The sequence below is a fragment of the Herpailurus yagouaroundi genome, unplaced genomic scaffold, assembly GCF_014898765.1.
Source record: "Herpailurus yagouaroundi ecotype Mexico unplaced genomic scaffold, PumYag 139, whole genome shotgun sequence".
Taxonomy (NCBI): Eukaryota; Metazoa; Chordata; class Mammalia; order Carnivora; family Felidae; genus Herpailurus; species Herpailurus yagouaroundi.
The window spans coordinates 31069909-31082663 of record NW_024412394.1 but is presented as its reverse complement, the minus strand read 5'-3'; the positions used below and the strand labels follow the sequence as shown (position 1 = coordinate 31082663).

Genomic DNA, 12755 nt, shown 5'->3' with positions numbered 1-12755 from the left:
GAATGGGTGACTCAAGACACATATTCAATATTTCTTCTCAGAAATTGAACACATACACATTCAGAGGCCAGACATGTAAGTAAATGGGGGAAGAATCTGGATCTCTAGCAGAAGAAAGTCATGGAAGAAATAGGTGCATTAGAGGATGCTTCACCCAATTACAGGTATTCAAATTCAAGATTTATTTCCTTTTCTTTTAAATATTTTATTTCTAAAAGTAACATAATCCTTACAACACAAAAACATCTTCCATTAGAATGGCCACTGCCTTCTAGTTTGGTCTATATCTTTACTAATTATCTCTATACAAACTACAGAACAAAAGCAACATTTTATAAAAGGTAAATAAGCACAAGATGAAGAAATAAAACTTCTTAGAGTATGTGACTCTTTTAAAGAGTGCTCCAACACAGAGAATTTTGGTATTTTATGCAAGACTGAATTAAAAGGCAAAGCCCATTATATAATTCAATGGTCCATATGTAAAGAAACATGAGATGAATTCTCCTGAATAGTACTAAGGAAATGTTTACACATATGAAATAATTTGGGAAGCTTCCCTTGATAGATCAATGAGAACTTCTGCTAGGTCTCTTAAGACTAAAGTTAGTGTCTAACTTTGCCTTCTCACAATTGACTACAACTTTTCAAAATACTTATCTTTTAGGATGCCTTTTTAGGATGCCTGTAATTTATTTTATAACACTTTGGTATTCTCAGTATGATGCTATATATGTGCCAATTAGTGCAACCTTTAATTCTAGGAGCTGTCCAGAAATGCATACAACAGAGTGGTCAGCTGGCATTACATTCAAAACGGCCATACTCCAGAGATGGTAACTCCAAGTCCTTCTTCTGATCTAGGTAGATTTGCCCATAATCAAATCTACAGAAGACTGCTTCTAGACTGTTCCTATGTCTACCTCAAGTGAATGCTGCACACAAAGTGTGGCCAAAGTACCTAAAACAACAAGGCCCTAGGATTTTCACTGAGCTTATAGAACAGGTTTGTTCCTGATTTGCTAAAACAATTATCTAAAAAATATCTAACTATATGATAGAATCTGGACTTGACTTGCTTTCAGTATAACCTGGTAGTGAGGTTGTGGGAAAGAAGCTATCTCTTAGCATTTTAAAGTTCTTGTATGGCTACTGTTGTCTAACCAAGAAAAAAAAAAAGTTTTGCTAAACTTGGCTTTTATCACTTTTTAAAAAGAATTCCACGAAGTCTTTAATATCATACATCATTTCAAAGTCTTTTAGAAAGAAGCGGGGATATATTTTGTGATTAAGAAAACCATATTCTGAATATATGTTTCCAAAATAATCTTTGTTTTCTGCAAAACAGTAGGACCAAAAAGAGTCTACATGGTTCAAAAAAAAAAAATTGCCTACTTTAGGGTACCAAGGAAATTCTTCACAAACAATAACATTTCAGTGATATATGAACATCCTGGTTGAAATTACACAAAGATATTAGAAGGCAATGACCCCTTATGAGAAAGTGAAATATAATGAACTATAATGAAGTGAGTTATCACTAAATTGTATAAATGTATTTTAAGAGATATAAGAAATTACATTTGATTCCTTACTTTGCTTCTAATAATTGACTCTATAGCTGAAAGATTTGAATACATCATACTTTAAATAATGAATTATTTCAGTTTGTTTCTATCCCAACTCAAAAGAAATACTCAGTAGTGACACAACTGAGTCTATCATATTTCAACAAGCAGTTCAGAGAAAGACCCCAGTATGACACTGCAAAACTATTCTGGATGAGCACCAAATAGCAGTTTTCACACAAACTGGCCATGACAACTCTCAGAGGCAGCACCAAATAACTTGTTCATCAAGAAACTCTCACGTGTTTCCATTTTTCCAAATGAAGAATATTAAAGCATCAATCAAAACTGACCAAGGAAGTCAAAGATAGGAACCTGATCAATTACAAAATGCCCATAGCAGCAATGGGGTCCTACACACAACCTAAATAAAATGCTGTAGCCACTGATCAATATATTACCTTTTAAAAATGTAATAGGATCAATGAAGTAGGATCAATTTAATTTAATTAGCACATGATAAAATATATTATTTTCCCCAGAAACTTGGTATTGTTAAGAATGGCTGAAAACAAAATTCCATTGTTTACATTTTTCCCTTCTAGTCACAATGCATTAGTGAATTGTTCTAGGCTTGCAGAATCATCTACTCAGAGGGCAGTAAAGCAAAGTTAACATAGCATAAGAGAAAACCAGTACTTTCTCATTTTCTTCACCATTACTACCACCTACCAAACCCTCCTCCCCACAAGCATAACTGTGGCAGCAAAAATTAGCATAGGCTATCTGGAACAAAACTACCATGATCCCAAAACCACATGGAATCTACTCTGTGGTTAATTACCTGAGGCGACTATTTTTTTTTAAGCCCATATCAGCCATTCTTTATAATCAGAAATGAAAAGTAAAACTAGACTTGTCTTATCCTGCCTTTGATGTTCCTAATATTTGTAAATATCAAAAAGACATCTCTATCAAAAAACAAGGACACTGAAAAGCTGGGAAAGGCAAAATGGGCAAGAATCATGTAATTTCTAGACTAGTTTCTGAATATTATTACCATTTAGACCTACACAATATGGTAGTCACTGGCTGCATATAGCTGCTGAGTACTTGAAATGCAGCTAGTCCGAACTGAGATGTATTATAAGTATAAAATACACATCAGATTCCGAAGACTTAAAAATTATTACAAAATATTGTATTAAGACCCAAAAATGTTAATTGTATGTTGAAATGGCCATCTGTTGGATATACTAAGTTAAATATATTTTTAAAATTAATTATTAAAAGTAATTCTTGTTGCTTTTTTAAGCTGGTTAATATTATAATTATATACATAACTTGCATTTGTGGCTTACATTATTATATTACTATTGGATAGGAATGATTTAGACAATCATCACTGTAATATGTAGTAAACCTTGCGAAAAAGTCTACCATTTAAACATTGGGCTCAGCACTTGTAAAAACTTTGCCATACAGCACGCAACAGTTTTAAAAGCACATTTTGTATTGAAGATCCGGTAGTTTTCCAAATTCTAATGAGTGTTAAGAGGGTAAACAATGATAGAGCAAAGGGGGGCTTGGGTGAAAACAAAACAAAACAAAACCAAAGACTTCAAACTATGGGCTTAAACTACCACAGCTTGATTTTTTCTGATTCCTAACCCAATAAATAATTCCTATTTCAGAGGAAAAGCTCTGCTTTTCTACCTCGAGTCTCTAGGACAAAGAATTGTAAATAGGTTTTAACAAGTAAATGAGCATTTCTAAGGGATCTGAAGCCCCGCCCAGGTAAACAGTCAAAAAGGTAAGGGTGAGATGAGTAATTTAGTAATTCTTTAGGGTTTACAGTTCCATCTTTTCTCCATCTCTCCTTACTTCCCTTCACTTTTCCTCTCCTTTCCAGTTTGTACCAGTGTTTACACCCACTTTCTCCGATGTTGGCTATTTTGTACATTTCTTTCTCTTCTCCTAATTCCATCTGGCATCTTCCTCACCTTTGGTCTTTATCCTTTCTTCTTGTTTTCCCTTTTCATATTCTTATATATGTTTGTTGTTTGTTTTAATTCATGTTATAGTCCTAAATAGGAGAAAAACTAAATATTCAAGTACATGAAAGTACTTTTTCACTTCCACAAGGCCCTTTATTGGGTTGTTAACTGTTTTTGTTTTGTCCTTCAGGGTTAGTGATTCCCCCTTGGGTTCTCCCCCTGGCCTAGACTAATATGGTTCAAGAAGAAATCCTATCAGAATCACCTAAAGAACTTCCTAGGTCCTACCTACCCAGATCCAAAATCAGATTCTTTGGATTCTTTGGTGGAAATCAGCAGTTTTAGGAGCGGAGATTAGCAAAATAGACCGGCTATAATTCTTCACATTGATACCTGTCCTACAAAAATCTGATCTATCAAAAAAGACATGCTGAAAAGTGTATTAGATTTTTTTTTAATTATAGCTTCTAAAAAAGTTCAATAACTGGCTTGAGCACTTGACAATAAAAAAGCTGAAAAAAAACAACGGGCCTGGATTAATCAACAAATATTATCAAAGCAATGTTTACCAGAATTCCTTTGAGATTGGGGTAAATTAAAGATTGCTATATGGGTTTCTTGCAATGCATTCAGAGTAGTTTAGTAAGGAGAGTTGACAGTCATGTCTGGAAAAAAACATGATCATTCAATTCAAGTCAGTTCTTGTAAATAGGACCTATACTTTTACATTCTGCTGAAAGTAACTGTTCACATAAAGAACTGCAATGGTGGTTAAGTATCAGTGCTTTTTGGTTAAGTAAAGCTTTTTGAAAAGCATAAAATCTAGTGTTTTTAGCTAATACTGTCTTCAATTATTGCAATAGATAATTTTTGGGTAGATGTTCATGTTCTACGTTATACTTGTAAGCATTTTATAGTTGGCTTTTAGGAATCAGTGTGTTAATAAAGTAGACCAAAACAGGGGCAATTCTATTTGCAATTAGGATAATGAATCAAAATTTGTGCTTTTGATGTTCCAAGGCTTTGAACTCACAGAGCTTTGATATAATACTTAACAAACATATTTTTACTATTATAAACAGCCTCTCAATCCCCAGGAAATTAAACCAAGGGAATGTATTTCTACTCTAGATTAGGCAATACTTTTATTTAGTAAGCAATGAAATAATTTTGTTTTTAAAAATAATTTTTATCAGAAGTTCTCCATTTTATCTAGAATGTTTAGATTTTCAATAATCAACTTTTATGTCAAAACATAAACACACATATAGAATCAGAATAATTACCAGTCGTACCTTATTATGTGTCTGAGTCTGTCCAACCAGTATGAGGATGTTGGATGAGATGATAGACAGGCAGAAGTTAATTAGAATTATAGACCTCTCAGAGCGTATGTACCTAGCCAGAAAGAGAGAGTGTTCAACTTTAAAATTCAGAAGATGAAGAATTATGAATTATGCAAATTGGTGAAATTCATCCAGAAAAGAAACACTAAAATATATCCTTCATAGAACAAAATATATGAAAAACTTTTTTTAATAAAGATTATTCTTAGAAACCCAATTTTATAGTGACATGGCATGTCCTAGAGTCCTTTAGAATAATTTTTTTTCTTTAGACATTAGTGTACACAACATGGCATTTCTAACAGAGTCTAAGTGGTACATCTGTCATCAATATAATTTTTTACTAAAAATATAAAATTTCTTGGAAATATATCAATTACTATAATTACCATTATTTATATGTATATATAATATGCTTATTATCATATAAAATCAATAGAAAATCTGAGAACCAAAAGGAAAAAAATCCCACATAGATTCTCAAGTATTCCTTTGTTTCTAGAAAGCAGCCATTACTTTCATGAAACCATGAACACTCATCTACCATTTCATAAACTCAAGTATTTTTATGTCATCTTCTACTCTTTACATTTTTCTTTTCTAATTGTTCCAAAAGCAAACAAAAACCAAAACCAAAACCAAACCAAAACAAAATAAAACAAAGCAAAAAAACCAAAAAAACTTAATCTTCATCTCCAAAAACTAGTCCAATCCACAAATGATAATTCACCACCAGGCTGGAAAACTACTTGGTGTCTGCCATGTTTTACCCTTATGAAGGAATGTTTATATACAGTCTGTTATATAATTTTTACACGCACCAAGAATGTAAGCCACAGAGAAAACGGATCAGAATCAAATGTTCTACCAGCTGCTTACCCTGAAAGGGTAACAGTTATTTTGCTCTACTGTACCTTACGGTAAATTACTGAGTGACAGTAACAAAAAGACATACTTGTACTTGCTGTGTGTTTGAGATTGTTCAATTTGTATTAGAACATGGAATCGCTCTCCACAGCAGGTGTGGGCTTTCCTGTGCAGTGTCAGATGGGGGTGCCAGAGATCTGGAGGCACTCTTTGGAAAGTAAAATCTACCAAAGTTCCTTCTCTATCTCTGTCTTTGAGGAATATTTAGGCAGAAGCCTCACATTCCATCATATATTTCAGAAGAGAAAGCAAAACGAAAACAGAAGTAACAATAAAATACAAAAAGCAATTTTTCAGTATGAAAAAATTTCCTTTCTTCATAAAACAAACCCAAATAGGAATAACCTAGGACAATTCTCAATACAAAATGTCTTCAAGAGTTGCTTAACCTTGTCCCTGCATCATCACTATCTAAAAATATAATAAACCACACACTGGGAAGCTAAAGACATCATCAAATATTAAGTTGTTTCTTCTTTCGTGAGTGGGAGATATAACACATAAAGTTTAAGGGCTGCAAAAAATTGACCCTTTATATGTAAATGGCTTTCATGACAACATAAGCACACAGATGACATTATTAAAAGGGTTTCAGTGATATCATTTGCTCTGTAAATAGGAAAATCATGGTGGTAAAAGACCCAGACTGACCCCCGTGAAGAGTCTTCAGATGTTTCTGTTATTCATCAATACTGAGTCACATTATTGCTTTAAAAATGTCTATAAAATGTCTCAACTTCCAAAACTTTTTATAAACATATTTGGGGTTTTAAACAAAATTTGTAAATGCATCATTTCAATACATGGATTAAAAAGATATGCTCAGGTGTTCTTAGATGTAATAATATAACTCTACAGAACATATTTGTAAATGAAGAGAACTTAGTGTATTAACTTTTTGATGAACATTTCTAATGAACTATAAGGGATACCAATTTTCAAAATACTATCTTATATATAAAATAATTCTGATGTTCATACATCTTACAAATCATTGGAAAATTTAAAAATTTATACTTTTTAATTAGAAAAAAAAATGAGTATTACCATACAGTAATACCATCCAGTAATGTAAGGTAAATTTAATGTTTATAAAATTCATTAAATTTGTCACGCTACAAGATTCACTCAATAATTTATGATCTTGAAACTTCTATAAATCTATTAATATTATTTCAATCATTCTATTCGTAGAGAATGAGTTGATTAGCAACTAAATTTTAGGAATCAAAATTTATGTTGTTTCTTAGTACTGTCTTCTAAATTTCTCAATTTCACATCAAGTTTTAATAGATCCTTTCAGGTGTTTGAGTAATTCTTAGAAAACTCATAGGTGATTTCTCTGGATTTTCTGGATTAAAGAAAACTTTATTACGGACTAATTAATCCTGTATTTCCTTATATATCATTTATACTGGCAGTGGTTTTGCTAGTTTGACTATAAGTATTGAGAGGAGAAAAGAAGGTGGAATTGGTGACTGAACCCTAAGTATTGAGAAATTGAACTTAGTTCTAAATACTTCAGTGAGTATGAATTATGACGCAGTTGTGATTACCTAACGTCCTGGCCCTTAAACACTGCCTCATTTTCTGAAAAGTGCCATTTAGGTAATTGTGGAAGACAAAGGTGTCTTTTTCCCAGACTTTGTGCATTTTGTTCTTGTATTACCAGGGCAATGTCTGCTTGACTGACCAATGAAGCCTGGGTTCTATTGTCTACAACACCGTGCCTAGGCCATTCCATGGGACTGGCCATATTTTATCAGATAGTCTCACTCTGTCAGTGTTTTACTACCAGATAACTCCTCCACAGGAAGGCAGAACCTCTATTATGTACCTATGTCAATGGAGCAAGAATGTGTACATATTTTGCTTGAAGCATGAAAATTTTAGTATCTCTGACAATTTAATATCCTGGAAAATTAATTCTTATCCTTAAAAGAATATAAAATATGATGGACAACAATTAGTTTTTTGAAAGGATGTTGAATGAAATGACATTTCTTTATTAAATTATAATTACTTTTTCAACTGAATTGTTCTTAAGTAACAGTAAACCACAAGGACTAGCTACTTGTGCAATTTTAATATTACAAGTTTTCAGGAAATAATATACAATTATCTAGTTACTAATATAACAACCAATTTGGGGACATTTTTTAATAATCAAGATGGATATAAAAATGTCTCACACTTAATATTTTTAAATCCATTTGGAACTTTGGCCATTTGGTTAGGTACAGTTTACCAATATGTGAACAGATATAATATAATGTCTAAAATACACAGGTCTAATTTTTATTAATAGAACACATCTTAGAGAAATACTAAATTTCCATGCACTATCAAGCAGATGCAATTTCAAATACTGTAGAACAAAGTTTTTCAATTACATGCCCTTGTTTATGTATTTTTCACTTGTAATCAGTTTGCCAAAATATGACTTTTTGGAAACATTCAACCACAAGACTTTCCTATAGCATTGTGGTATTTGTGTATTAAATAATACAGAAGATTTACTCATTGTCTGGGATATAATGAAAGCATGTGCTTAAATTCTTAAGTTTAAAACTTAAAACTTAAGAATTTGGAGAACATATTTATATAACAGAGATATTACTTTGGCTGTACCAATTAAACTCTAAAGCTCAATGGCAATTGAGATAAATAGAAACAAACATAGACTAAACTTGGAGTATTACGGATACCATGTTTGAGGATAAGCAACTTGTTGAAAGCTACCATCATTTGAATTGGGAAGGAAAGTGTGTCTGTTATGTTTATTTTCTCATCATAGGCAAATACAGACAAGAAATTTAGTAAGAACTTTTATTATTATTTTATTTATTTATTTATTTATTTATTTAGCTCATTTATTATGGCTCAATCACTGCAATAACTCTGCTCTAAAAATACTTCTTTCAGTAAATTAAAAAGGAGACATAATGATGATCATATTGCCAGGTTTAATCTGAGTAACAGAGCATTCCAGTGCAAGTGCATTAATTGATTACATACCTCCATAATGCTGCATAGACAACTGCGAGGGTGATCAAGGCCAAGCAAGAAAGGCCACTGCCTACTATTAGGGTAACTGAAGGTGTACCAGAGGATTCCATGATCTGTAAATTAAACAAAAGAAACAAAAAAAAGGAGAGATAACGTTTTCATAAATTAAAATAACTTCTAAACTCAGCAAAACTACCCTATCCTACTCAAAAACAGCCAATAGAGTTGTTATAGTTACGAGATAATTACCCAGTAACCACTCAGTTCATATATCCTCAACCTCTAAAATGACTAATTCTAGCTCCCCCCTCTCTCCCACTGTGAAGTAATAAAGGCCTGAGAGTTTTAAATGCTTGATTATGGCATACTACCCACTATGGTTTTCTACAACAAATTACTAAAACTAAAACTATGGTGAATATTCACATGTTAAATTTTCTCTAGCTGAAATTTGAAGCAGCATTCATTTTTATTCAACAACTATAGTTCAGTTATTTCACAATATGTTTTTGGGTAAAATTTACTTTGATCTTCTCATTTATATATAACTCATTGCTTCCCCAATCTGGTGCCTAGATATTGAAAATTGTTCAAACTTTCTGACTTTTGACAACTTTGTTCTAAGTCAAGTATTCTCTTATTTAATTTCACTTGCTTGGCCTCTAAGGACATAGAAGAAAATCAGATTTCAAAATCAGGAACTTAAAACATATTTTGTGGTTTTTTTTCTATATTTCTAACGAAATATGCAGAGATGATTTTCATAATGCCAGTATCAGTCCCTGAAATACATGACCTTGACAAATAAGCCTTATATATTTTGAAACATATATAAAGATTATAAGCAGTCACTGATTTGAGAGGTTTCTTTCTTTAGACACTAACATGATACTAACTAATGAAATCTATTGTTTTTCTTATTTTTAATACTCGAAGTTTGAAGAAATACACTTTAAGATCAAGTGTATTCCAAACCTTAGGTATGCACATTAAATTATATTATGTATTTCTGTCATCAAAATAAGTAAGAAGAGTGAGGCATATTTAGGCCAAATTTAGACAGAAAGTCACATTCATCTAAATAATTATTTTCAATATTCCAATTTTTGAAATAATCTTCAAACTGCATTTTATGAGGATATTATTTTTCTTTTAGATAGTTTATGCAGCTGTCTATTTCAGAAACTAGTTTTTTTACAAGCCTATACACTTTTAAGGAATGATTTTACAGTTTCAGGCAGTCTGTGCTTTCATGAAAACTTCATTTGTTTTTTTTTAAATAAATATCCAAGGACACCCCCAGAAAACCTGTACTGAAAATACCCAATGCAGATATGCAATATGTTTGGCTTATAGTGTCTGGGGTCTTCATTCTATTACCAACAGTATTCTCACAAATTCCCCAGACCAGCTTTTCAGTTCCAAAATAAAGGTTAAGTTGGCAATTATTTTTATTTGAAAGTTTGCAGCATATTAGTAATATGATGGAGTACATCCTCAAAACTATACTGCAGAAATTTCAAGTTAGAAGACATAAAATTGAGTAGTATTTAGTTATAACACACCAACTAGAATTCATTTTACCAAGCTACTGAAGCTAAGGAGGAGACGAACCCAATTTTGCCACCCTGCAACATTTTCCATTTCCCCTTTTAAAATGCAGTTCCCTGGAGAAACCCTCGCCACAATGTCCCTGCCTTTGCATTAAAGCCTTGTTTTCCCTTTGTTACTTACTATTTCTCTAGGTTGCTGAGCCAAAATGGCGAAGGTAGAGAGACGATCACATAAGCATTTCGTATGGGATGCATCGGTAAGCACAGTTTTACATCCCTGGGTGGACCACGTTCCCAAAGACTCGTTCCTGCAAAGGGGGGTGGGGGGGAGATCGGGATAAATACGCCTGACGGCCAAATCCGTAAAGAAGAAAATGCAGTTTAATTGAGAGAATCGTCTACTGTAATTCCCGTCAGGAAAAAAAAAAATCTACTTGTTGTTGAACAGAACGTAATTTAGATGCATCTCCAGTAATGCAAAGCGAGAGTGTTTGGAAAAAGCAAGCAGGAGCGTGCAGAAGAGCTGTCCAGCGCCGGAGGTGCTGAAACCGGGACTAGCTCTGTCCAGCCCTCTGCGAGGAACAGCAGCGGCGGTGGCAGCACGAGCAGCCGCCAGAGCGTTGGCAGCCACTTCCTATGCTCATCGGATCGTTTCAAACACTCAGAGTGTAAAGAGGCTTTTCAGATTTTCATACCAGCTCTGATTCTCGTCCGTATTTTTGGATCGTGAACGCTGGATTTTAAAATGCGGATTTCTCTGAAAAGCCTGCCTAAAAGGTTATATAGCTTGGGTTGGGTGATAGGATCTTTTCCTTTGCTGGTTAGGGATTTTTCCTCCCTTTAGAATTAGCTGCTGTGAAAATTTCACCCTGGAAACGGGAAGCAGCAGCAGCGGCATCAGCTGGTTACGACTCTCATTGCCTTTGCCTGGTATCCAGGGGAGGGGTAGGTTTCAGACATAAGCTTCCCACTCCACACTTCATTCAGCCCAACACGCCTCTGAAACCCTTGACATTTCTTCCCCTGACCTGCCTATCTGCCCTGGAGTAGAAACACTAAGCTAACACCAAGTCTGCTAAAACATTTGGAAGAATAACCATACCCCAAAGTCCGGTAGGAAGGGGGAAAGAGGGCCTGCTTCAATTTTGCCTTTGGTCTAGTCATTCAAAATTCTAAAGCATATGGTTTATTTCCCACCCCAGCAGAACAATAAAAATGGTATCAACCTACGCTTTCTTAGTAGGGGGATAAGATGGGGGGAGAACCCTTCCACCCCCAACTGAGCTACTCTACAGGAAGAGGAAGAAAAGAAAAAGAAAAAAAAAGCTACAGAGTTCGACCAATCAACTTTATTACCATTACACGTGTTATATACTGAATGCACCAATTTTCACCTCCCCTCCCCCAGGTATGGAAACTAACTAGCAAACCTGTGTATGTGTGTGTTTTAATTTCAAACCACGTTATTATCTGTGTTAAAAACTACTCTAAAATTTGAAGAAATAACACATAATTTTGATAGGATACTTTTGATTTCACCTACTCTATCCTTGAATGCCTAAAGCTATTGGGTTAAATATGTATGCAGTATATTTCTGAGAGATTTCAATGAGAGAGGCTTTTCTGTGACAGTTGAACCTCCAAGATGAGCTACAGAATATAATTCACACTATGCTTTTTGGTATCTAGAAGCAATGTTTCTAGTATTTGTGATTTTTGTATCATTAATATTCATGACTCAAAATACTCTTAATTACAAATTCTTTTAAGAAGGAATACACTGCATTTGAGGAGGACTACATAAAATATTTACCTAAGTTCAGCCAAAGAATTTTAAGTATTACCAATTCAAAATTAGGAGGTCTCTTTTCTTTCTCATGATGTCATGCAGCCATGACAAATTTAAAAATATATATCAGTTATACCTTCAACCAACTGCAACAGTATTAAATTTCAGTTCTTCCTAACCATAGCAGCACTTCAATTTATTTCATTAACTATCTGTATTCTATCTTCTTGAGACAAACAGTTAAGGCCAAATGAAAAGCATTTATCTTAGTTGATTAAAGTTTAAAGAAGAAAGATATAGTTAAGGGAATCTGACGTGTTTTAAAACATAACCTCTGCATTATTCAGCCTGGATGGCAGCTCTACTTTAATGCTATATCTGTGCTTTCAAGATGGAGTCTAGTACTTAAACTTTTCACATTATGTAGCTATGACAAATAAAACAAAGTCTTAATAAGGAAAAACTTTACTGTAAATAAGACCTCATATGAGACAGTTATATATTTATATCCAGGTAATGAAAGTTTGTTTACTCAAGAAAATATTAGCATCACTAAACTTTGGCTG

General features: G+C 33.4%; 1 protein-coding gene across 3 annotated transcripts in view; it reads right to left on the bottom strand.

Annotated features, from left to right (window-relative positions):
• ADGRB3 (adhesion G protein-coupled receptor B3) overlaps positions 1-12755 on the bottom strand; it is a 743632-nt gene that overhangs the window by 156037 nt on the left and 574840 nt on the right. For all 3 annotated transcript variants that reach the window (XM_040473868.1, XM_040473867.1, XM_040473869.1), the window contains 3 exons: positions 10582-10708; positions 8857-8960; positions 4861-4963 (listed from right to left, as the gene is read on the bottom strand). In XM_040473868.1, the coding sequence (XP_040329802.1) occupies positions 4861-4963; positions 8857-8960; positions 10582-10708 (334 nt within the window). The remainder of the gene's footprint in view (positions 1-4860; positions 4964-8856; positions 8961-10581; positions 10709-12755) is intronic.